This window comes from Mesoplodon mirus, assembly GCF_964341445.2.
Source record: "Mesoplodon mirus genome assembly, chromosome: 7".
In the NCBI taxonomy this organism is placed as follows: Eukaryota; Metazoa; Chordata; class Mammalia; order Artiodactyla; family Ziphiidae; genus Mesoplodon; species Mesoplodon mirus.
This window is the reverse complement of record NC_138983.1, coordinates 65,654,610-65,681,385: the sequence shown is the minus strand read 5'-3', so window position 1 is coordinate 65,681,385 and position 26,776 is coordinate 65,654,610. Positions and strand designations below refer to the sequence as shown.

Sequence of the window (26,776 nt, the reverse complement as noted above, 5' to 3'; positions counted from 1 at the left end):
TTAGCCATCCCATGCGAGAATAGAACACACTCTCAGATTTGTCAGGTTTCAGAAAACCGACCTTCCTTGCAACTACTCTGAGGTAGCAAGAGGAGGATATATTCTTTTGAAATGAGGGAGTAAATCAAAAAAGAGGGAGATGAGGCCAGAACCCAGAAGAGAGGTGAAAGGAACACGCCGACCCGCAGCTGGGCTGCTGACCTGGACAGCAGCCAGTCCAGAGGGGACGAGGAGCTGGAGGGCTCCTAAAGGGACTAGAGAGATTCCCTGACTTAGCTGACCATCTGGAGAAGAGCTTGAGAATTCTGTTAGAAATGTGGAGGATGAATTTGTGTAGGTATATAAAAACGGAACAAATAAAAAGGCAATGACAAACTTTAGAAAAAACAAGTTTTACAATCAAGAAAATGGTTCTAACACATTACACGTTAACCATGCTGTGTACAAAATTTGCACAGGTTTGTAATATAAACACTGAGTGTTAATTAAACCAAAAATTGTGATGTAACCATATTGGGGGGCTGAGGATGTGCTAAGTTCAGAGAGCTAAGTCCTGGTCTTCCACAGTAAGAAGTCACAGATAATGTGTGCATATCGATGGACTGAGATACATAGTAGAAGCATGTTGTTTAGAAATATGGAGATACTATACAAAGCAAGGAATAAAAGGCGGCAGCAGATGTTCCTAAGGAGCAGGACTGGGGGGTGGGAGACAGGGCAAGGGGGCAGGGGATGGCTGCTCTTCCTTACAGGCCATGCATGGGGTGTGACCTGGCTTATACACGAAGCACATCTATTACTTTATTAAATTAAATAAACAGCCAATCCAAAACTATCTTGAAACATCATGGAGTCTTGTGAGGAAAGAACTATAAAGGGAAACAAAAACACACAGAGTCGTGCTTCAGGATTCCTTCTAGTTGGCTGCAAGTTCCCTGAACCTGAAAGGAGCTTGGTCAGATCATAGAGCCTTCCTAGGCTCAAATACTCAGGATGACTGAGCAGGAGCTTGGACCCTTGTCTGCCTGCAGGGTTCACCAGAAAGACTGATGTTGCACCGGCACAATCCTACCTGGATTGAGACGTCCGGTGGCTCAGCAGCCCCTGACACAATCTTAATACACAGATTTCTATTCTGACTTGGGGAAATGCTCATTTTCTCTTTTTATTGCTATAATCTCTCCAGTTATTCTTCACAGCAGTTGTAAACAGTGATAAAGGTAAATGTAATCCTAAAATCGCCCCACAGTGACTTGTGAAGGGTAATTTAGCTACCCTGGGGGATTAACAAAGGACTTTCCCCCTCCTCCAAAGCTGTCCTGCGAGGTTGCTTTCCTTCCTGGTCTCTGGCTCTCCCTCTCTCTCTGCTGCTTAGGGAGGCTGCAGGGGAGGAGGGCTGAGCACCAGACTCAAGAGTCAGACAGGGTCTGGGTCTGAGTCCTGGCGCCGGCACGCTTCCTAGCTGAGTCATCTGGGAGGGGCGCTTTCAGCCCTCTCCACATCGGTAATGCAGGGATAATAATAGTAACTACCTCGAAGGAGCGTCACGATGCTTAAAGGAGATCACACAATGCTGTGCCAAGCATGTAGTTTGTTATTATTATCATTGCTATTATTATTTTCCCCAATAATCACGATGTTTCTGTACTTCGGGTGAAATTACTTGAAATTATGGCTGTTCCTCTGACAGCAACGAAATGGAAATACTAAAAATTTAAAGCAGAAATTGAGAGGAAAGTTTCAGACACATTGGTGATTTCTACTGTCCCGACACTGCCATTATGTACCGTACTGTAGGGTAGCTGAGGTAGGGGTGACGTGTACGCGAGGCCTTGAGGGATCCGGCCCCTGAACTACCCCCAAGGCGTGTCTGTGAAGAATGCAAAGTCTGTCCTCGCAAGTGGGGCTAGGGCAGCCTGGGAGGTTGCCCATTACTGCAGATGAGACAAACCAGAACAAGCAACTCCCTAAGTGGCCACTGGGGTTTAATTTTCTTTTCTCTTTTTTTGGAAAGGGCTGCTAATACGTTCTAGTCCAGAGCCCTCTGATGAGGCAGTTCACTTTTTATGCAAAAGGAAAGGGAAAGCCCTAAGAATCTAATGGTCCTCGGCATCTGAGAGGCTCCCTTGGACACACCCCAATACTGCACTACACTGTCTGACCTGAAGATGGCGGTCTTTCCCTAAACGTATTCCAAAAATTCCAAGTATTTGAAGAACGCAGTAAAACCTTGAAAAATGACTGCTGTCAAATAATACCGGGAGAAAAATTATAATCCACTTAGGAATTCAAAGAAACCAAGACAAATAACTCATGTCAAGGGATGCTAATGTACAAGTTGAAACAGAACAAGGACAAATCACCTACATTTGCTTCCTGTTATTTTCCTGCCTGGACAGTCTGCTCAGACACCCCCAGCGCAGCCTGGGCAACCTGTGACGGCCCCTGGGCCCTGCAGGGACAGGGAGTGGATGCAGGACCAAGCCACGGAAAGTGGCCTGCGTCTTCAGTCCCTGGGGAGAGGAGCTTGCCTGCGCTCACGCTCCAGCAGGCTCTCTCCTCAGCTAGCTGGTCCAGAGGCACCAGCCCTGTTCTGGCTACTCGGCCCCCCCGTGCTGCTTCCTCCCTTCCCTGTGCTCTTCCCAGAAAGAAACATCACTGAACAGAAGAAACAAGGAATGAATCGGTCCTTCCTTCCTGGATCTCACACCAGGATGCAGCCCCTCATCCCACCTCCCACTTCCACCACCATCTCCATGGAGCAAGCGGCTGCTGTTTTCTTAGAAAGAAGTGTGTCTTCCCCACACAAGTGCAGCTGTTAAGGCCCACTGGCTGAGTACAGGGACAGCGACCAGGAAGGCAGGCGGGGGTGCAGCTGACCTGCTAAGGAAAGCAGATGGAGCCTGGCTGGGCCTCTGTGAAATGTCTATAAAACCCAGATTTCCAGATGCTTTCAATTGCCTCATCCCCAAATGGTCATGAATAAAGAGGGTGAGCGTCCAGAGAAGCTCAGACATGGAGAGTAAACCACCCACTGCTCCTACGAGAGGGTGCAGCTGGCATGGATGCGCTGATAGCACAGCTTGGCAGTCGTGCAGGACAGGGTGGGAAAGGCCACACCCCACCACAGTGACCTGTCACCTCCAGCACTGGAGAACACTCCACGTCCCAGGTCCTACTGGAAGACCACACGTGGTAACACGTATGAGAAAAAGCAGGCAGAAGCACGAACATTGAGCACAGCCAACCGTCAGACCCGCTGCAGTCCTCCTGAGGACCTGGAAGGCCAAATGTGCTTTCTGACCATTTATTCAAATACGGGATGCATACACTAAGAACCCATGGGTTAGACTCCAGGCCCTGCTGTTTCTGAGTTGTGTGGCCTGAGCCAAGTTGCTTAAACTTTCTGGGCTGTGGTGTCCTCATTTGAACAGAGATGTCACCTGGCCTGCTCATCTCACGGGTCAGTGTGAGGTCAAAAGAAACAGGAAACATGACAGTTCTGTGTGAGGCTTAGGGAGCTACACAGATGCTAGGATGCAGGTTAACTATTAATGAGAGCCACACACAAGCCATGAACTGGGGGAGAGAAAGAGTCTCTTTTCTGAAGGACCAGAAACCAAATCTCCCCAGAGAGCTGTTTCCTATGAACACATAACCCCGCTCTGAGATGTAGCGACCCCCTTAGCAGGCACTGCAGGGCTTGGAAGCTTCTTCAGAGAGAACTTGCCTTCTTCCACTCTGTCCAGGATATAGACGAGGATCCTCCTGGCAATCTGGAATCTACACCTTGCTTCTGATCTTACTTCTCCAGCTGAATTCCCATACAAAACAACTGGCTCTCCTTTCTGCCACGGCCCTCATCAATGTTCTATTGCCTCCGAGTTGCACTGGTCACATTTTCCAAACCAAAGTCAGGATCTGTGAGATCTGACAAAGGAATTTCAGTTGACCTGTGAATTTAGGCCTTTGAAAGAAGCTATATAAAACCATGAAATCATCCTTGGGGTCCACATTTAACCAACTGCCTGTATGGAAAAGAATCAGGCTGTCTGCAGAATATATTTGCAGAACTTGAGGGACAAGACTCCCCCCCAGAGGGGAGAACTCAGGTTCCCTCAGGCTGTGAAGACTGCTGAATCACTGCCCGCACTGGGGAAGTCCCATGCTTTTAGGCTGTTCCAGCCACTTAGAAATAAAGATAAGGGGCCAGGTTACTCCAGGCAGCAAAACTCCTCACTTTCTGGTTGAGGAACTGCCATCATCCAAAGCCTGGGTATCAATCAGGAATTCTCTCCTCCTGTGGAGCCCAAATCAAGTGTCCTTACTTTTCTTTCTCCAAATGTCCCGATCACCTTCCTTCACTGGCTGCCCGCGTGTGAAGGGCCTGCTACATCCAGGCTGTGCTTGGGGAGCTCAGACCTTGAAGGGCAGCCGTTTTTGCATCTGAGGGATTTTTAAATTTCTTCAAAAGTACAGTGACACGGTGAATATACAAAGGGGAGACAAACCATGGCACAGCCATTTCCTGGCAGTGGAACTTGATCATGTACCTTAATGCTCCTGAGCCTCCGTTCCATTACTGAGAGACGGGACGTAAGAACAGTGCCTGTGTCAAATGCTTGGCACACAGTGCTTGGGACACAGCTTGGCCAATGCTGGAGGTTATTGTGATGGCTGCAACTAGCGGAGGTATCTCCCTGGTCAGGTGTGCTCCTGCACCACATCATGGAACTTCTTCTTCCCCAAGATACTGCTCCTTCAAAATCTAAAGAGAATAATCTCCTGTCCCGCCCTCTCCATCCCAAAGCTTGCCTTTCTCTGGCTGTGTAACTCCTACCTAACCGAACTCACACACTCTCTTCCTGCTCACAGCCCTGCTTGCTCTGGAATCCAGATCACGGTAGGCATTAAATACACACAACCTCTGCCTGGGAAGATGTGGCTAAGCTTCGGGGCGGCTGGAGGAACCTGCCCTGCTCCAGGGAGCAGGTAGAGGGATCCCGTTAGGCTTTATCAGGAAGACCACTCTGCATGCACACATGGGATTCAGCTTACAGCTCATCAAGCCCGGGTTTTCATTTCTCTAAAGGAGCAGCTGTTTCAGGTCTCCAGGAACTGGGCCCTGATTACAGGCGAGGCCCTTTTAAAAAGCCCAGCCCGGGTGGAGGATCTGGCACTTAAAACCCTTTGATACGCAACACTGAAATCGTGTAGAAAGTGTACTTTCAAGCATTACTAACCACTTCTAAAATAGTCTTTGTTTTTTAGATCTTCCTTTCTTCACCCTCTGCTGTTTTTCTCTTAGCTTCTAGTGGAGCCAAAGGTAACAGAGGGACTGACTTGCTGGTTCTCCACCAATATAAACAACCACTGACTCCGGGAAATGTCTGGTTTACACATGATGCAGAGCCAGCAGGGGGCGCGCATCCCCCAGATTAGTCTTCCCTTAGCTCCTTGTAGATTACGGCTGGCTACAGGTACACACATCAGATACAAATGGACCTGAGAACCTTTGGTTACAGGTCTCAGGATATGGAATCGACAGACCTGGATCTGAATCCCATTTCCAATGTCAGCTGGCTGCCTAATACTGGGCAGGCTATGTCATAGGGTAGGGTAAGACAGTGCTGGCTATCACCAGTACTACTGCCGGTAGGGGTGGCAGAATTGTGAAGAATCTTCAGTGGTAGCAGGTGACACGTGGTAAACTGAAGAGTGAAATTTCCAGCATGGCTGGGACTAAAAGAGGTGGCTGACTAACTGAAATGGGGGAGAATTCACAAGATTACTTAAAACAAGCATTCTGACAAGTCTCAAGCACCAGCCTCTCAAATTATATAACATGTGCTTTATTTTGCAAACATAAGGTGCTGTTACAATGAACATGTAAAGGCCCTTGAGGTCCAAGGTCACACTGAAAAAACATGTAGCATGTGAATGGTTTCTTTGGTTCTCAGACTTCCAACTATAGGAAAGTTTAAAGCCATCTAAACTCACCTGGTACATTTAAACAAATTTGGATATACTAGCCTTAAAATTTAACATCAAACATTAAGCATGTTAATTTGATAAGGAAGCCAATAAAGTGACAAATAATTAAAGGTCCTAAACAAATTCAACTTTGGATTCTGCAAATCTTTGTCTACATACAGACATGTATGCACATTTCCCCCTACGTCTTTGCAATGGCTTAGGTTCATTGGAATCATGGGGCTATGGGTAGTGCTGGCAAAAACCAAGCAAATAAATTAATAAGCTTGGTGCAGTGTGATTTTTTTTCATCCTTATCACAGCCCTATGAGGTAGGTAATTCTATTTCTTTCTATAGAAGAGGCTTGGAGAGATCGTTAGTCAATGGCCGTGGCCAGGTCTGAACCCTTTTCTGCCTGTATTGTCGCCCAAGAGGACATAAGGCACACTTGGGGAGCAACAAAGCCAAGAGGAGAATCTAGTTTGCCTGTTCCTCAGTCCAGGGTGGTCTCCCTTAAGTCCCTGCTATTCTGGAAATTCACTCTCTAGTTTACCACATCTGTCACCATTAAAGTCACGTGTTAGAGTCTAAGCTAAGGAGCCAAACCTGTTCATTCATCAGTAAAAGGTCAAATCTAGTTGAACCGTTCAGATTCTTTTTTTTAAATTTTATTTATTTTTTTATACAGCAGGTTCTTATTAGTTATCCATCTTATACATATTAGTGTATATATGTCAATCAAAATCTCCCAATTCATCCCACCCACCCCCTCTGCCACTTTCCCCCCTTGGTGTCCGCACGTTTGTTCTCTACATCTGTGTCTCAATTTCTGCCCTGCAAACTGCAAACTGTTCAGAGTCTTAAGTGTAATCCTGAACATACATGAAACATGTATCTCTGGACTCTATTCCAAGGACTTGGTGGGCCCTGCCTTTCTAAACTATTCACCAGCTTTCACCTCCTGCTTTATCTACATCAGTCATCGTCTCTGGAATGCTCTTCTCCCTTACTCATCCCTGCCCATATCGATGCTCTACCTCTTGGCATGAGGGCTGCTTCCTTGACGAAGCCTGCCCGCTTCCCTGTCCCTCATTCACAGCATCCAGCGTTCTCCCTCCCCAGCAGTCACCACACTTTGCAGTGGTCTCATGTGTGACTATCGCCTCGTGTGCCTCCCCCGCTAGATGTCACCCCCCGCCCCCACCAAGGGCAGAGTCAGTGGCTGGCTGTGCAGCACTGGGCCGGCCCCTCCTCGGTACAGCCATCTAAAATATGCAAGTGCTCATAAATGTTTATAGAATGGACTGAATGAATCTGTCAGTGATTCACAGTGTGAAGCCCAATTAACACCAACAACAGGAAAAAGAGGAACTGGTCATCCTGGGCCCTAACAGGTCCATAACTGAGGAGGACAGTTACAATACGAGGGGGCTGCCATAGGCTTTTTAAATTTAAAAAAAAAAAAAAAATTTTTTGTGTGTGTGATAAAACATTATATTGAGTCTTGTAACAAGGATAACAACTAACATCTTGGGACTTCTGCTTCCCAATGTCTTGGAGTTCTATTCCTTAAAAAAAATGGTCACAAAGAGAGAGATTTGCCCATACAGGAGATACACAGACTGAATACACAATCCAAGAGACCTTCACAATTGGTGGTGGTTCACAGGAGTGAAAAGAGTACACGGAAACAGAAGATCTGAACTCCTGGTCCTCCTGCTTATTGGCTAAATATCCTAAGCTATTTAATGTGCCTGGGACTCAGTTTCTTCATCTGTACAATGGGGAAAAAAAGAATCCAGTTCACCAGCATGTTGAGGACAAAATGAAATAACCAACGACAACGTACTCTGTGAGCAATGAGGTGTCATACAAACACAAGTTACAGAAAGCAGAAGCACAATCTGGTCCAAAGCCCAGCCTTCAGCCAAAGAACCATCTACACTTCTCAGACAGAAGAGGAAGAAAAGAATCAGAAAGGTAATCTTTTTGGTTGTTTATTTCAATGCTCCCACAGACAGGGTTTTAAGCTCTCACTATCACCCTTCTTGTAAAGCCACTCAGACACTAGAGAAGAGTGATCCAGGTGGCCTTCTCTTCCCTGTTCTCAATAATCTCATTTTCCTTTACCTGCCTCAATGGGCCCAATGACCTAATCTACATCTCTTTCTTCATTTTTTCCTAATTTTGGAGCAGGCTCTATTTTTCCACCAGCTCCCAGCATTCACAATTCATAGACAGAAATGTCAGGGGGCCACACGTGGGTTCCCGAGTCTCCACTCTGGTGACGGCTGGTGGAAAGCCCTCTACCCGTGGGGTCTCCCCCATCCTACCATCAGAGGCTTTCCACCGAGCCAAAGTACAAATACTCCCTGGAGAGGTCACCTCCAGATGTCTGTATCCAAGTTACTTACAACAGACGGTGAACTCATTCATGATGCTTTTTCCTGGTAACAGAATGACAGCAAGGCGGCAAATACCCAGAGAGCATGGCACCTGTGTGCTTTTGGTAGCCCCTGAGATCAGCAGGGTGGGGTGAGGTACAAAATATGGAAAGGAGTTGGTAAAGCTCCCAAAGACAAACTCATGATTTCTTTAGTTTTTGCCTTGGGCTCACCCACACACAGATGCAATGCTCATACTCACAGCCAAGGAGTGGGAGTGAAGAAAGGGTCTTGGGCTTGTCGGGTGGGAAAGAAGGGAGGCTCACATATGCAGGGGAAATGGTGGGCCTGGCTGAGAAACAGGGGGATGACGGGCACTAGATGGGGCAGGGAAATGGGAAGGAAGAAAAGCGACAAATAGAGTCCAGATGCCAATGTTCTTGGTATTTATGGTATTATAATGCATCACATTCTACTTCAAATTGCTTAAGTACTACTCTGTTACCTCTCCTTCAGAAGGTAGTAACTTGCTATCTTGAGAAGACACAGGTTTGAAAAGAAGTATAGAATAATAGCTAAATGTTTAGGCTTGAGTTTTAAAGACATGAGTTTGAATCTCTAATCCGTAACTGTGTGGCTACAGGGAAATTATTTAACCTCTCTGTTTTCTCATGTATCACGGAGCACCTACCCGTATGGGGTTTTGTGAGGGTAAAATGTGATCCTATCTATAAGCTTTGCACACAGCACCAGCCACAGGGCAGGGCTCAAAACATGTTACATTTTACCACATGCAAGAGCCTGTTAAGGTCCTTTGCTACAGCTCCAGCAATCCTTGGAGTTTGCAGTCCACAGCATCCATAACCATTTAGCTCTAAAGTTCCACATATTTTGTCAACAGAAATACCTTTTCACTTAATTGAAGGGCTGTTCGGCTATCCTCCACCAGGTCTGCTTCACACAGGTTACCTGTCAGGCCTAAGGGCAGGGAAAGAGGGGCAAACCCTGGGTTCAGGACACACCTCTCTGGGCACACTCACCGAGTCTGGGTCTCGCTGCTGTTCGAGGAAAGCTGAGAACTCCACCAGGCGGAGTTTGGTTGTGCCAATGGAGCGGCCCTGCCAGGCCGGGACCGAGGGAGCTGGGGCTGACGCAGGCTCAAACCCTGAAATACCGATCGATCGTCACCTTCAACCTGGCCGCTCACCTCCCCTCGGGCCTCAGGCCAACCCCGGGGCAGGGCCCTACCAGGAGGAAAGGCCAACAGGCCCGTCCACCAGAGTCAGGGGCGGAGCTGAGGTAGGCAGTGGTGGGTTCTGGCGGAGGAGCCCAGAGGCAGAGCCAGCCGGAGAAGCGCAATGCACGTGACGGCTCTTTCTAAAGCCGGCGCCAGCTCAGGTTAAGGGCTGTGGCATGAGGACACCTAATCCTGGGCAAAGGGGCCTCGCTGGGGACCACGGCAAGAGTGACGAAGAGTGGAAGCAGGTGCTGGCAAAGATCTCCTGAGACAGGAAAGACAGGTGACCAAGACCTCCTGTGCTCAACCATCTCCTTCCCTAAGACTGCAGTCACCAGCACTGTGGAATACTCTCTTGGAACGCTCCGTGGTGTCGGGGCAGAGGGCGACGAGCGAATGCACGGCAGCCTGGGGAGTCTCTAAGAGAGTCCCACTGAGCCTCTGCGCATGCGTGCCGCGGAAGGCAGGCGGGCCGGCTGCGTCGCCGGTTTCTGGCTGGGCTTCCGTGTAAGCGCTCCTTTAAAAAAGCGTGCTCGGAATTGAAATGCACTTCTCTGAGAAAGGGTGAGTAAAACCCTATCTGCCCTCAAGACTGGGACTGCCCGACATGGCCTGTTTATGACGAGGGAGGAACCACAGCAACTTCCCCTTCCAAGGATGACCCAGGGTCCTGAGTGAAAGTGATCAGGCTTCCTGTTTCTTTAAAAGCCCATCAGAAGAGCTCTCTAGAGATGACCGAGGCGAATCAGGCCCTGGGAGGGGACACCCCCCTGACCCTCCTGAGCTCCGGGCTAACCCTGCCTTAAGGAGGGTGCCGGCGAGAAGGGGGCGTCCATGGCTCTGCAAGTGAGGGAGGGTGTGCAGCTGTGGAACAAAGCAAGAGGGTCCCGCAGACTCACCTGGAATGGGGGCTGTGACCGCTGGCTGGATAGGGTAGGCCTGCTGCACGAAGGGCTTGACGCTGGAGACAGAGGATGGAGAAGAGTCAGAAACCACGACTGCAGCAGCGGCTACTTCCCAGGCCTGGCCTTGGCCTCCCAAGGCTAGGGACCCACCTGGGGGCCTTGCCACCGCAAGGTTCCCTGTCTGCAGGTGGTAGCACAGCCCAGGCAGACCTCTGCCAAGACAGAGACCCAGGTATGCTGTCCATTTGAGACAGGCCAGCAGGCTGCTGGGGACCAAACCACCAAGCCTCATGCCAGTTCCGGGGGACAAGCTGGACAGACGTCAGCCTGCCTTGCACATGCTGTGATATCTATCTCTGAACCTCTCTTCTGATCCCTGCAGAGACCGAGGTCAGTGGTCATCACTTCCAGGCAAGGATTGGGACACGTTTCAGTCTCTCCTTCTCTGGGCCAAATAGCTCTAGTTCTTTTGAGAATATATGGGCAGGAGTTCCTTTCTGCTTTTATCCCTAGACTGCCCTTATCTTCCAGCTTACTGAGCTTGCTTCCCTTGCCCTCAAAGCATCAGTAGGATTTTCTATTAGCTGACCCCACTACAGGGAAAGCCAGAATAAAATGGGCTATAGGATCACCTCCACTGCCCTCTCTCAAGCAAGCACTTTCAGGAGGACCCCAGGCTCTGTCCCCCAAAGCCATGAAGGGATGGAGCCCCTCCTCCTGTCGCCAGCTGCATGACCACTAACACTTAAGGTGGGAGTGAGGTGTTTACACGTCTCTCGGATCTGAGCAGTCTCTTTCCTGCTATTGGCCTCAGTAGATAACAATGGGGGATGACTTCAGTGATCTCAGGTTAATTCTCCCTTCTCCTCCAAGGCTGCAGGCAGTCTGGTGCCAGGAAACCTCTACCCAGGGTGGGCTGTGACCAGCCCCTAGTTGTCACTGCTGGCCCCTCCTCAAACTTACTCTTGTGAGGATCCAGGCTGTCCTGTTTGTATCATTCCCGGCCAGAACTGGAAGGCAAAATGCAAAAAGCTTCAGGGTTATGAGTTCACCTCAAAGCACTGTTCAGGATGTCTATGCACTATAATCTTTGCTAAAGACAGTGGGTTCAGATCATCCACCAGCTGCAAAGTGACCTTCCCTAAATGCAGATATGGCCACTGCCCTGCAGAAGATTGCAACCTACAGCTAGCTCCCTCTGGCTTTTCTTCCAGAAAATCTCCCGGAGGGCAGGGACTAGGCAGCAGCTCTTCAGCGTTCACCTGACACCCAACTGAAATCTGCGTGCACTGCAGAGGGTTCAAAAATATCTCATCTGACTACTTTACCCACGTGCCTACCCACCCTTCTCCTCCTCCCTCCATTCTGAAATGTTTCCTGTGTAACATGTGCCTCCACAGCTCCCAGCACGGGGAGAGGACACAGCTCAGAACGAGAGGCCAGGAGCTCGGAGCAGCAGCAGAGATGCCTCCTTTGCTGTGAGCTTTCCTGAGCTTTCTGGTGCCCGCTGACTGGCGGCCTGCTGGAAGGGCAGTAGGATGTCAAGGAAGTCAGAGAGCCCTGGGTTTGAGTCCTGACATCGCTAACCATGTGATTATGATCAAGTTACCCAAACTCTTGTTTTGTTACTAATTAACTCCAGTTTTCTCACCTGTAAAATGGCAATAACAGTAAGAGGCATTTAAGATTATTTTGAGGATTAAATGAGATCATAACATTAAGCTTCTCGGCCCTTGGCAGGTGCAAAATGAAAATGATAATAGAATACTTCTGTCCCTTTAGGGGTTAGTTGCCATAAAGTGACCCTGAGGACACAGGAACAGAGACCAAGGGCCAGGATTAAAAAGATAGAGCTGAAGAGGCAGATAACAACCTGGAAGGGCACCAAAAAAGTGATACTTAATTCCATGTCTTCAGGGACTAAGCTCCTTCCCTCTCCTTCTCCCTCTCTTACTCTCCCCCTCTCCCTTGCTCCATGCTTTCTTTCACCATTTTGCACTCAGCAACAGGGCGCCACAAAATGGTCCTTACCCTCTCTTACACCTGACCCAATTAACAAGAAGTGCCAGGTGGATGGCTTTGTGCTTGGCCACGTGGAGCCCATGCGCTCAGGGGCCATGATTATGGATCCAGCTCATGACTTACCCCTGGCGCCCCTGGGAAGGTGGGGCGTGGAATCCCTGGCAGCCCTAGCTTGTTGTGAATGGCAGTGGCTGATACGATCTGGGCTGACGACATGGCGGCCATGTGCTGCAGGGCCTTATCCTTTGCAGTCTGATCCTTGAAGGTGACAGTGACACACAGAATTAATACACAACACATGGCTACAGGGCAGCTTAAACAGGCACAGCCACGAGCACAGGGACTAAAATACAGAGCCACAAAAAAGGCCAAAAAAGCAAACATGCACAGATAAATAAACACAGCCAGAAGGCTAAAAACACACTCAACCTACTGTAACTCTGAACGTTTACTGAGAACACCCAGTAGCAAGGTTTAAAAGGAAAAAAAATTTTAATCCATTTTCCAACAGAATGGGAAGCCTCTGAGAAGAGTGGACAACGTATTTATTTTTCCAGCTTCCAAAGGGAGATGTCTCCAATTACTTAGCAGACTCAAGGAGAGGGAAAAAAAGGCCCTGCTTTCAAGCACACAGATGGGGAGGAGGGTGAGAGAAGAGGCGTGGTTGTGGATCTGGGGTAGGACCATCGCAGAGTGCTGGGAGGCCTGTCCGTGTGTTCGGCCTGGGAGCCCTGGCAGACACCTGGTGGGGAGGCTCAGAAGCAGCGGGGCGGCGGGGCGATGAGGCAGGGCGATGACGGGGCCAAGCAGCATGCTGGCGGGGGGCATGCTTTCTCAGGTATCCCCGCCTGGGTCAAAGGCTAGACAGGTTCTTTCTATACCCAAGGACACAGGGGATGCTACCAGGTAAATGGTTTCCCCTTTTCCTAAAAGGGTCTTTTCTAAAAAAGCCAAGGCTGATAACACACAGCTAGCCAAAAAGTCTGCCAAGCACAGCTAAAGTACAGAATACTCAATTTGGTGAAAATACTTACCATGCTTGTTACCTGGATACAACAATAAACAATTTGTTAAAAGGATTGCGTTACAAAGGCAGGGTTATTTTTCTTCTTAGTTAAAAAATATATACGTATACAAACACATGATACTTGGGTACAATAAAATGCGTAGGAGCATGGGGTTTTTTTTTTTCTTTCACATTTTAGGAGAAATGTGTGACCCAGGTAACTATCTAAAGGGCAATTATCAACAACTGCAACTCCCAACTCCTTTGAGCTGGTTCTGAGGCGTCCCCAGTACAGATGGAGAAATGGTCAGGCCCCTGGTGTGGGACAGGCCCTGATGGTGGGCCAGGGCTTCACGCTCAGTAAACATGTCGAGGGTCCTGGCTGCTTGCACAAGGTCTATACAAGCTATCCCAGGCGCAGACTCCATCAAAGCAGGAGCAAAATGGTGACATCAGAGTAAAAAGAACACACTCCCCAGCTGTCATTCAGAGTTCAGACAGAGTGAAGGTCAAGGGAAGCTTCAGGCTAAGACACTGAGTACCAGCTGAGAGGTGGCTTCAGTGTTTACAGATTTACCCAAAGGTGATGAATAAACATGCTGAGGCGCCAAAGGCAAGGCCAAAAGGGCGGGGGGGGGGGCGGGGGGGCGGGGAATCAAAGCCTACAAGACAAGTACTAGAGGGTTCAAAGGAAGATCAATCAGGTGCTCCCAAGGTAGAGACGCCACTTTGCCCCATAACTGCCAGGAGCACCATGTGAATTTTCAAAACGCTTATATTAACCCTTGAAAAGGAGCCTAACGTTCGCATAAGATTTTATATTTCATACACTTCTCTGGCTCTCAACGGAAAAAACGAGCCTCATCTAACAGCTATTCGGGGATACACATGGTTATAATGAGTATCTGTAAGGGCACTGCTGCAGCTGAATGACACCAGGAGGGCTCCGGATGCCTGCAGGATTATTGGTCCCCAGAGACTGAAGTGATGCCTTTGCTGCCTCTGGTCAGATGGCATTCTTCGTGTTGAAGCTCCATTTGCTAATCTGCTGAACGTTCTAACCTGAAGCCAGCTTTCTCTGGTAACTTTTTTTTAAAGGCCCGAAACATTTCAGACCCTGAGATGCCAGGAAAAAAGACAAATTTTGAAGTCAGTGGAATTTTATGATAAACTGACTATGTGTGTGCAAATGCCCTACAGCCAAACTGGGCCTGACACATACAGATCTCAGTGCCCATCAGTCTACCCTTAGCTGGTCCTGCAGTTCCACCTGCCACCTGCCATCCCCTCAGAGGGTAACCCTGGTATAATGAACAGGAAACCTGGCTCAGTCACACTTCCTTCCTTCTCTGTCAAGAGCACCTTGACATCAATACAAGCTCATGGGTTTCTCTTTGGACCAGTCCCTTTGGACCCCAGCCCCCAAGTCATGTAACCCTTAATAAAAGGATATCAATACCCTCAAGGAAACCGAAGGAATGGCATAGGTATAACCACAGGTGCCTTCCCCAACGAGCTACAAGCCTTACAACCTCTCCAGGGCCCAGGCAGGGGGAGCTGAGAAAATGGCAGCCCAGGCTGCTTGCCTGCCTGGCTGATGTAGACTGTGCGGAATAACTACAAAAGAGCTGTGGGCTTGGCTCTATTCCAAAAGTACATCATGGGGGCTCTCTCAGACCTGAGACTTCTGTGTTTATGCAATGCTGATGACAGGGGCGGTTCTGCTTGCCCAAATACAGAGTGTGTTTGTGCACACTTGGGTGCAGTGACCAGGAATCATTAAGTCCAGGTCCACATGGAAATAAGTACCTACGTCTCCACAACCCACTCTTACTCTATTAGAGTTGCTTGAGATGTTTCCCTTTGCTAGGCTGATTGAAAAGTTCTTCAAAACATTCACGAAAGTTTGATACTTTTCTTTTCTAACAGGGTAATCAGTCAATGAGGAAAGGAGAAAAGTCACCACCTTTGCTGTTTATGTCACATAGCTCCAGACACTTCAGAATACGGTCTTTTTCTTTTGTTACATAAAGTCAGGTTTGACTCTCTTATTACCCAGCATTCCACCAGGTACCCAAATGAAAACAGAAGTTCAGAAGCAGAAGAGCACATCAGTTGCTTCGAGCACACCAACTTGCTCTATGCCAGTAAAAGGCGTATGTGCTGGGGAGTCTGGAGACCTGGTTCCAAATCTGCCCTCCACCTGACATTAATGGGCTGTATTACTTTGGGCAAATCACCTAACACTCTAATTTTCTTCAACTACAAAGGAAAGAGTTGTACTTTATATTCTAAAGGTCTTCTGATTCTAAAAGTATTCATAGCTGTGAGTTTGACATCCATTAGAAGCAAATACATCTTAATACATATAGCTGAAAAACCACTAGTGAAAAGACAGCAGGATGTTAAAATTTGGGCAGTTCTTGGCCACCTGTCCTAATAGAGGGAAAGCCAAGTGCAGAGAGGAAATTTTATCTCAAGTAGAGGTTCCTTCTGCACTTGACCTACCTATTTGAGAATAGGCAATTTCCTACAAATGGACTAAAACGTCTATACCAGTCATTTCCTACTTTTTGTAGTGGTGACATTCTGAGTACTCATTTAATTTTATAACATCTCCCCTCTATCTATGATATATGATGGAAAATTAAGATTAAAATTTTTTGTTTAAAATCTAAAGTAACCCTGCAGATAATAAGCACCATCAGGGAGATCTCGAAATCAGAACTGAGAGAATGGCTGTAGGCCTACTTATCCTGAAATGGGAGTACAGGACACCAAGCTGAGAGATTTCAATGGAAGGGCCTCTAAATTGTCATTTTCAGCCTAGAGATACATGCCTGGCTTTGAAGAAATTATAACTCTCAGTGTCAGACCTGAGTAAATGGCTTCTCTGTGTCATTCTAGTCTAATATCCTGGACTTTTAAACATTCCACTCTATCATCACCACCTACCCCCAGAATAAAGGGGGGTAGGGGTGGGGTCGCTAATCCATCCAAACAACAGTAGCTTAAGTAAAATCAAAAAATATATGCTACATTTGTACACCACATTAATTTTATTCTAAGATGTTTTCACACTAATATTTCTGAGATGTGGAAGAGATTTACAAAGGATGAGCACATTGTTTTATCTTGAAAAACTGTTATTAAGTCAATACTGAGTTATCGTCTATGATGTCTTAGATTACAGGAAATACTGAGTGTATGTATGCATGTGTACATAGGAGCATGCACGAGGAAAAATGTGTCCTAGGAAAAAGCTTGGACAACTTCATATTCACTCCTTTTTACTGATTTTAAGCCTTTCTATTCCTAAGATTATAAAGAATGAGGCCATAAAAAGCCGAAGTGGGGAAAGCAAAGGCATATCTCCCTTATCCAACCAAACCCAAACTCAACCCCACAACCTGGAATGTGGAAAATATTTATGGAGCAGGAAACATGGGTCTAAGACTGTTGATGGAGTGCTAAGAACAAACAGCCCATGTGACCTGAGACTGAGGGCAGACGAAGCACTCCAAGGCAGAGTGCACGTCTCAGTACCCACTCGACTCTCTTCCTGCCCCATTCCTGGCATACCACACTGTCAACGGCCTCACTACCTCTGCCACGCGGGGTCCAGCAGGCCATGGCAGACATAAACTTCTCAGCCTGAAGCCTTTCAAACTGTTATTGTTACTAAGTAAACAGGCTTTCATATTTCGTGAAGCAGAGCAAGGCTGCCACTACAACTCTGGGATCAGCTGACTACCTTCCTCTTGCTGCTGAAATGTACACAATGTTTGGAAAATGTCTTCATGTAATAACCATGACAGGAAGGCAGCCTATCACAGATGCACATGGCTGGAGTGGTGCGCTCTTCAAACTCAGGGACATTTTATGAATCAGTCTCTGGAAAGTAGGGGACCCTTGTTCCCCGCCCCCGTTTTCTCAGCTTTTAAATATTCTGGGTAATCAATTATCTCATAATTTTTAGGCATTAACCATAAACACATTTTAAAGATAATATAAAATGGCACATGCTTTCATGTACTATATTATAGTGGCTACATATGAAATCTGAATGAACAGCATACTAAATCAATATACTCCTGCTTATTCAGGGGCCATCATTTCAGAATTTAAAGACTCCAATCTAATTTCTTCATATGGAAGCCCACCAATACATCAGGAAAAATATGTACAGTCAAAAATAAAAAAGCCCATGGATTCAAAAACTTTTGATAGCTATTAAGTGTTCTTCTCCAAATATACTTCTCTCAGCAATATAAAAATATAGCACATGAGAGGAAAGATAGAAATTTGCTTGTAAAATCACTTTTTCAGAAAAAGAAAAAACAATACTTTCCTAAGAAGTAATTTTGCAGATGTTGTTTCTAATCTTGCACTATGTGGATTCACATGACCTCTGCAATTATTAGCAGTAGCCCTTAAGCAGATAAACATCATAAGAGTCTATGATGGCTTGGAGAAAGGATGGAGGGCACTTGAATTTTTCTAGCCATGATCTCTAATTTGCTTATTATTAGAGAAAGCAGGAGTAAATACAAAAGGGCCTATTTCGGGCGGGCAATGGCTAATGCCAAGGAGAGAAGGCCCATTCATGCTTCTCCTGACTTGCCATGTAATGAGTAGCAATTAATTCATCTTATTGTATTTCCAAATGCCAAAAACTCCATTCACATCAAAGAAAAATTTTTCAAGGCTTTTACCATTGTCCATTTTTAAATGTACTGTTCTATATTTAGTATTTTATAATTGTCAATAGTGTTTCCTTTAATTCTCATGTGGGGCTCAGCATCATAAAGGATTGCAGACAAGGATCTGTGATTTGTAGGTGTGCCTGAGGACTCTCTACCAGGAAGCCTGGGATTTAGGTCTGCTAATGCCAGGTCTGGGTATTGGGGAGAAGGTACCCACTAACTTTAGCCCCTTTCCCCGTGAGGGACAGTAAGAGGCAGGAGGCAGGGCTTCCCTGGTGGCGCAGTGGTTGAGAGTCTGCCTGCCGATGCAGGGGACGCGGGTTCGTGCCCTGGTCCGGGAGGATCCCACATGCCGCGGAGCGGCTGGGCCCGTGAGCCATGGCCGCTGAGCCTGCGCATCCAGAGCCTGTGCTCGCAACGGAAGAGGCCACAGCAGTGAGAGGCCCACGTACCTCAAAAAAAAAAAAAAAAAAAAAAAGGCAGGAGGCAAATCTCCCCTGAAAAGCCAGAAAGTACCAGCTCCCACCACTCATCTTCTCCGTTTCATTCGAACAGGCAGACACAATGAAAACAGGGCTCGGTTAAGGGAGACAATGCAAAAGCATCTCGAGTTAGGGCAGTGAGCCCTCATCCTCCACCAGCGAGCACTCTGTAAGGAGGCAGCATGACAACACGTGAAGGGCTTGGGCTGTGGTGCCAGACAGCCCTGGGATCCAGTTCAGACTGTGACCCTGGGTGAGCCCCTTAGCCACTGCAAGCCTCTGCACCCTCACTTGCAAAGTGAGGACAACACCACCTTCAGGAGTGCTTTGAGAACTGCATCAACCACTCTGAGCACACAGTGCCCACAGCCTCGCCATTCTGTGGACGTGTCATCTACGGGGCCCACATGACCGACCATCCAGGCTCAAGTCGCTCGAGAGCTGAAATGCTTAGGAGCCCTGGTCCTGAGTACATAACCTCTGGGCTCAATGTGACAGAGCGCTGTCTATATTGGAGGCCAGTTAACAATGGGATTTCCCTAGGAAGGGACAAAAATGTAGAACGAGGCTGTTTCTGTTGTCCTTAAAGAGGAAATCCAGACCTGGCTCAGCTGACATAGAAAGGCAAATGTATTCAGTCCCCTAGTTTACACTGTAAGTTCTGTATCATCACACCGTTGATGAGAGGTTCTAATTCCATCACATCCAAGCACAAGAAATTAACTGCCTCCAGTCTTGGTTTTAACCCAGCTAAATTTAAAAAAAGGTAATGGAAATATTGCTGAGGAGAAAGAGTACATGTCATGAATGCAAAAGAACTCCTTGAAGATTGGGAGATGCCAGGAAAGGCGGTGTATCATTTCCCAAATCCTGCAGCAAGGCCAAGTGCCTTGGTGCTGGCGCTGAGACAAAGGAGGTGGTTGTTTCAGGCTTCTTTTGCCTTGTGTACTGCTGACAGTCAACGCCTGAGTGAGCAAAGTGGCTCAGAAGGCCATGGGGAGCACCACTGGATGAAGTGTAGCGTGTCTTCCCCATGGACAGGCCCATTCCTGGATAGAATCAGTGGTGACACAGCCAGGATTCAGCAGTGTAGATGCAGCAAAGCCCCAGCAAAGTTCTTGAACTCCTCAAGAGAATTAAATCAACAATTTGAACTTTAAGCTCTCTGCTTACTGGAAGGAATGGCAGGTTGGAAAGAATGGCCTGCTCAGAAATCAAATCACAAAGGCCACCAGGGCGAGAATGAAGAAAATGGCCCCGGGGAGCACATGGAGCTCGTAAATTAGTCACCAACGACTGGACACAATCAGAGAAGCTCAGGCTTTTTTCTGCTCTACTGGGATGATGCAATGTCAGCAAGTACAGGCTTTTCTTCAATACAATCCAGAGCTTGACATGAATACGTCTATTGCCTAAGATGTATTCCTGCTGAGGTCAGGGCAGAACAAAGACTTCCTTTACTCTTAGCACTGTCTGGACTCATGCACTCACCAAAACACACCCCAAACCAGAAGCGGCCTGGTCCACCTTCAGGGGAAGATGAGGACAGTCCACAGTGTGGGGGTAGCCCGCAGAGCTTGGCTGTGGCTCTCACAAGCCTCTGAAGCCAGCAAATAAAGGACCACCTTTTTGCTGCTATCAGGGAAAGGAGGCCCCTGGGCAGGGACTGGACAACCTCCCAGGACAAACGAACATATAGAGACTCAGAGCAGGAAACTCTAAGTAGGAACTCTGAGAAGGAAAGAAGAGACTGTTTATAGCGCACGGAGAACACTTCTGCAGTCTTTCTACATGCTGGGATAATAAATCCCCGGAGCTTAAAAAAAAAAAAGCAAAAACAGTTAAAGACCTTTTGATGAATTAATGGTGAGTGAAATAATTCAAAGTACAGAATCATGTCTAAAGTTGCAGGCCAGGCCTCAGTCTGTACCACACAAAGTCTTCTCAGACGGGCTGCTTCCTCTTACGGCTCAATTGCAGATTCCAATGAGGGGATAAACTAGGCAAGAGGGGGAGATGGAAGATAACACATGAAGCCGGCATGGGTAACACTGCTGTAGACCCAGCTGGTGACACAAGGTCCAAGGGAGATTTCTAAGACGGCATCTGTGGAATTCCTCAATGCATGTTCCACAGACCTATAAGCCACCTGCATGCTGTAATTGCACAGATCCATCTTCTACTTTATAACTAGAACCAGGCACCTGAAGAGTGGTGGGCCAAAAGGATCATGTCTGGGCAGGGGCCAAACATGTGGTCCTCCCATCACAGAGAAATGACTCTCTTCTAGACCAGCGGTTACCACACTCTCACTTGTCTTTTAGACATTTTAGTCAAGAAAATTTTTTTTAAAAAGTATATATTTGATGTTCAATATTCTGGCACTCTGGCCACAAATGCCTTGCAGTTCCAATCCATCTTAGGGCTTCTGAATCTCACCTGCATTTTGCTGGCCTCTTCACCCTTTTCCCTACTGCCCCAGTCTCCCTGCTGATGGTTCTTGGTCTCCTCACATTGGTCCCTGACCTCTTCAACTATCCCCTAGTTTTTCTTGCCCCTTGCATCTCTCTCCTGTGGTTGAAGTCTGTGTCCAAGGCCATCCCAAATTGTTGGCCCAGTCTATCCTAGCTCAGGCCAGGATAAACTATAGAGAAGAAGTCTCAGGTTGGTGCCAATGGCTTTAGCACAAGTTCATAGTAAACAATGGGTAAAAATCTAGATTCGTTTTAGGATAAGGGCCAAAGGAGAAGAGATAGTTTTCACTGGATTTGATTTTCTCAGGGAAATACTAAATGGCAAGGAAAGACACTGATGGTGGGGGGCTGAGCTTGGTTGAGGAAGGACAGTAGGTAGAGGAAATCAGAAAAAGTAAGAATAATGTTTTGCCATTTGATTTCTTTTAGTTAAAAAAAAAAACCTTAAAGGAAATATAATGAAAAGAATCATTTCTGGATAGTACAAACATGAATGCTTAATATGTCATTCTCTGTACTTACTAACTTTTTGTTGTATTTAAAGTTTAGCAACAAAAACTTCATAGTTAATTTTGATGTACACTCTCAGTTAATGGCCATTACTTGAAGAGAACCTGGCCTTTAATAACCTAAGTTTTAAATGCTGCCTTTGAAAAGTTTCAGTGTACAGTTTTCAGACTTAATAAGAATAGAACTTTTTAACATAATTCACTCTTTAAAAACAATGAGCAAGAAAGAGTATGCAGCAATCAGACTGGAGTGGAGTGGGGACCAGCCGAGGATGACAATAAGGATGGATAAGAGCCACGGAGCAGGGCCCCAGGGGTGCTTGGTCGGCCCCTGGTCCAGGCCCACATCTTTCTCCCTTGGCCTCTTAGAGCAGCCCCTGAATTAGCCTCCCTGCCTCCAGCTTTGCCGCGCTCCGCGCTATCCTCTAAAAATGGTTGGAGGGATCTTTCCAAAGCATAACTGTGAACGACCCCTGCGTGCTCCCACGCTCCTCAGGGAAACCTCACCCCTCCAGTCTCATTCCCCATTCCGTGCCTCCAGCTAGATGGTGTTCTTCATGGTTCCCCCAAACCCCCCACCCCCATTATCTGTGGAAGTTCTCTACCTCCCTCTACAGTTAGTTCTAATGGAATCCCCTCTACGGGGCTTTCTTTAATTCCCCCACACTCAGAATTAATCATCCTTTTCACTGCGTGGTCTTTGCACTGCTCTGTTAAATTTCTACTGCAGAGCCCCCTAGCTGGGGACAAGCCACTGGGAATCTTGTATTTTCCCCAAATGTGGCCAAAAATAACAGAAAGAATGAGTGTTCCCCCAAAACAGAGACTCTTGTGTATTCAACTTTCCACGCCCAACATCTACTAAAGGGTCTAGAACACATGGCTTCTCAATGGAACCATTACTGGACTGAATTAAGTAATCATTTCTGCGCTTTTAAAGTTCAAATCTACATGGAAATCTTAAACTTTTACTAAAACAATTTTGTTTTAAACAAAAATTAAAATCCACACATTTTGGGGTGATCTGGCTCACAAACAAGCACTTTGAGAACCAATGCATTTAGCAGAAGCATAAAGCTGACCTTTGAAACTCATCCTAACAGATTTTCAAGAGCGTGACTTCTGTAGCTAGGATGACTCATCCACAACCGTGACATGAGAATAACCACTCTCTCGAGCCTGTTTTCTTCAGAAGGATATGGCAGAACAGGCTACGGAACTTAGAAAATGTGGGCTCTAAGTGGGACCCCCAAGCTGTCCCATAACGGCCGGAGGCACGGCTGAGAGGCGGGCATTTCCTTTTCCTTCTGCCTAAAGCAGTGTGGGTTTTCAAACCTTATTCAACAGAACCAGCCAAAGAGGCCACTGCTAAGGATGAGAGAGTGTGAGCTTTAAATAAAACAGCTTTTACTCTTTTATATATGGAAAATTTCGAGTAAGATTTCAATCTGAAATGTGAGTTTTGCTGCTTAAAAAAGGCTGGAAAACCACTAGCCTCAAGAATTCTCCTGCACCCTTCCCGGGAAAGTGAAGAGAGGCTCACAGGCAAGAGGTGCCCTCGGAAGCCACACCTGGCCCTGGCCCTGGCCCTGGCCCCAGGTGTGAGCAAACCACTTTTTCAAACCCCAAGGGAGAACAGGGAAATGAAACTTGGCTTCAGTCTTCACAGGAGGGCCACAGGCCTCCGTCCATCCCAGAGAACAGAAATCCTTTGACTTCAGAGCATGTGGAGAAATGGTGAGAAGCCCGGCTGGAAAGGCACGGCAAGGACAGGTCCGGAGATGGCCAGTCAATAGCTATCTCCTCCAGGAAGTCTTGCTGCATCGTCTCAGACAAAGCACGGCACCTGTTGTGAATCTGGATACTTCCTGCCACCCCTACCCCTGCTCAGAAGCTATCCTTGCTGTCTACTGAGATGACTTCAACTTCTGTAGTGAGTTTATCTCATTAACCAGTGTGGGAGGCCAAGAAGCCAGAGGCTATCAGCCTGACCCCACAAGGAACTCGGCGAGGATGCTCATCTCTGCCTCCTGAGGACGTTAGACTCCAGAGCTGAACAAGAAAGTGCAGACAGAGAGAGGAGTTCTATCCTCCTACCATGCCAAGGGGCCTGAGCCCATTTCCTGGTAATGGCTGGTAGGAAGGTTAAGGAGGGCATCTTTAACATAAAACGCCTGTGGGAGGTGAAGGCAGCAGCATCTCTGCAGGCAGGTGGCAGCCAGCCTTATTCTCCTCAACTGTCCTAACTCCCTCCGAGTGGGGACGCAGCAGCTCTGCAGCTAGGAACACATCACCCTGAGATACTGATGACCATCAATCCCAAATTAGGCCCACATCTTTTTAAAAATCATCTTACTTCTAAAATGTAGTGGCTGAGGGACTGTGGGAAGCAAGGCCGGCACGCCCAGGTCCAAAGGGGCATGAGGGGTGGTGACAGGTTATCTACAATGTGTACCGATGAGAAGCCTACTGCTTGAAATCCACTTCAGCCTCTGCTACAGGAAACCCTGTCTGGAAGAGCAGTGGTTTAGGATTCAGAGAGTTCAAATCCTGACTTCACCACTTCCTATGCTGGATGGCTTTTGGTGAGTTAATTAAACCTTTGGATCCCTGGTTTCCTAAATATTACTCCTCAAAATCCGAAGAATGGAACTCACTTTGTAGTGAGCTTACATGAGAGAACACACAAGAGGCTCTGCACTGCACTAACTCCTCTCTTTCATCCCCAAACTCAGCAGCACATTGTCCATACAGCTCGTCTCTGGGACCGCCTACACATTTAACTTTGGTTCTTTCTGCGAACACTTATCCTACAGTGCCCTATATTTCACATTCCCATTTCCACGGCCAGCTCTGTGAATAGAGGATTGGTTGTTAACTGCCCACTGTGATAAGCGCCATGCCTGGAACACTCGACTGGTATTAGCTGATGGGAAGAACAAAGGCCTCCATTTTCCCAAGAGTAATGAGGTAGGGAGGAAGGAAAGGAACTGTAAGAAGATGGAGGTGGTTCTTGGAGATGAAATGCCGAGCCAGTTGCTACCCCACTGCCTCTGTTTCTGCCTCTTCTTCGTGCCTGCCCCAGAGGAGAGTGGTCCAGGGCTGGCTGAAAGTGGGGGGGAAGTCTTTTTGTAAGAACAAACACAAATACGACTGTGTGTTGGTATGTATGTGTATGTATAAGGTAATGGCAAAACTGTTTCCATTGAGGAAAATTTGTAAAGTCACCAAGAGAGAAAAAGAGTGCTTGTGGAATCCCATGGGGATCCCCTCTGACCGGGAGAGCTTTACCCACCATTTACAGGGCTTTCGGTCCAGGGCCATGTGCCCTGGTGAGCATACAGGAACCACACAGTGCAGAAATAGAACAATTCATAACATCACAGATGGAAACACAAAATTGATGTCTGTAAACTTCTTTGTACATCATTAATCCGTTAGAGAAACTAGAAACAGAGTGAGAACTTGAGCAAACACTGGGGTAGTTACATCCACATAGAAAGGACTGCACCTTTGGTTAAAAAGCAGGAGCTACGAAGTTATTTTAGTCTTCCAACTGCTCAGCCAGTGCAACTAAAAGCCAGCCACCAGCAGCCACATGTGTGAGCGAGCGAGCCAGCATGCTGCCCACTGCAGAGGGCACCCCAAATGCGCCTTCCTGGTCGCTAGACCTATTTCACAGTCAGCTTCGTTTGCATAAAAAATGTTGGAGGCCTTTGGGAAGGGTCCCAGTGTTCACCACTTGGGGCTGTGAAATTACACTTTGTCCTTTAGAACAAAAACACAAATTTACTTAACGTATGGGGGAAAAAATCAGAACAGAACCAAAAACAGGCATATGGGAAAGACAACAATATAGACTACAGATTCATTTTTATTATAAAGTAAAGCTCCTCCATGCAAACTATAATCCCTTTGCATTTCTCAAATAGGGCATTATGGAGGAAAAAAAGTCATGTATGCTTTACTGCAAGTTTTGGAAAGGGAGAAAATAGGGAGAACTTGCATTTTTAAGTCGTCTATGCCTCTGTTTTTGCTATGAAATATATTTTAAAAGACCAGAAAATGAGGCACATGTACAATAAAAATAATAAACTCAAGTATAAACGGAACTGCAAACATGGATTTGGTCAAGAGCTTTCCCATCTCTAAGACCTATCTTTTTTTAGGCCCTCACCTCAAATTTCTTTTTTAATTAACAAAGCCACACACTTAAAAAACATTAAGCAATGTGGAAGAAATCTGGCAGAAAATACTCTCTGTTGGAAGAACACATGAAAAATTACATGAAGAAGATGTATTTTTCATAAGTACTGAAAATACATCAAAAGCACGAATTAAAATAATTTCTAAATTTTTTTCAAAGTAATTTCATGATGGCCACTTGGAAATGATTCATTTATAATTTCTACACCAACTTTGCATCTCTTTGACTTTTTTTCCCTCTCCTAGCTCAGGGCTGCTTGGTGGATATTTGAAGGGTAAAAAAAAAAAATCATGTTTCTGTGCTGAAAAGTTATCAAGACCAGCTCTCTGCTGCATTTGCATTGTTATTAGGAACACACACACACACAAACACACACACACACTCTCTCTCACTCTCTCTCTCTGAGCTTAATGTGAGGCTAGTACAGAAACAGAGAGATTAGACACAAAGAAATGTAAACAGCTCTCACATGCGAGGAAACTAGGTTACCAGAATCCCAGCACCAGGCATTCACCAGTCACCATGGAAAACAGGAAGTGAGATGCATAGCAACCACAAGCCAAAAAGCAGGAAAGCGCATACCTTTAGCTTGGAATGAAAATCACGAGATTTCCTTCTGGCAAGAACCTGAATGTGACTAGACACCTGCAGGGTAGGGGAAGGGAGGAAAACAAAGGAAAAGCCTGTAACCATGGAGATGAAAAGCCCCCTACAACTGGGCAAGCCAGACGTACCTTAATGGCGGCTTGAATTTCTCGAACTTTCTTTCTTGCTAAGACCTGTATATGACTAGACACCTACATTGTTCGGGTTTATGAGGGGAAACAAAACAAAACAAAACAAAACAAAAAAAGGAAATCAAATATAAAA

General features: G+C 46.8%; 1 protein-coding gene across 9 annotated transcripts in view; it reads right to left on the bottom strand.

Annotated features, from left to right (window-relative positions):
- The window catches only part of TEAD1 (TEA domain transcription factor 1), a 268,659-nt gene that overhangs the window by 48,656 nt on the left and 193,227 nt on the right, over positions 1 to 26,776 (bottom strand). For 5 of the 9 annotated variants that reach the window (XM_082627122.1, XM_082627127.1, XM_082627130.1 and 2 more), the window contains 7 exons: positions 26,641 to 26,703; positions 26,489 to 26,551; positions 13,557 to 13,568; positions 12,646 to 12,780; positions 11,464 to 11,510; positions 10,495 to 10,556; positions 9,399 to 9,523 (listed from right to left, as the gene is read on the bottom strand). In XM_082627122.1, coding sequence (XP_082483248.1) covers positions 9,399 to 9,523; positions 10,495 to 10,556; positions 11,464 to 11,510; positions 12,646 to 12,780; positions 13,557 to 13,568; positions 26,489 to 26,551; positions 26,641 to 26,703 — 507 coding nt within the window. The remainder of the gene's footprint in view (positions 1 to 9,398; positions 9,524 to 10,494; positions 10,557 to 11,463; positions 11,511 to 12,645; positions 12,781 to 13,556; positions 13,569 to 26,488; positions 26,552 to 26,640; positions 26,704 to 26,776) is intronic. The other 4 variants (XM_082627123.1, XM_082627125.1, XM_082627124.1 and 1 more) reach the window with 4 other exon arrangements.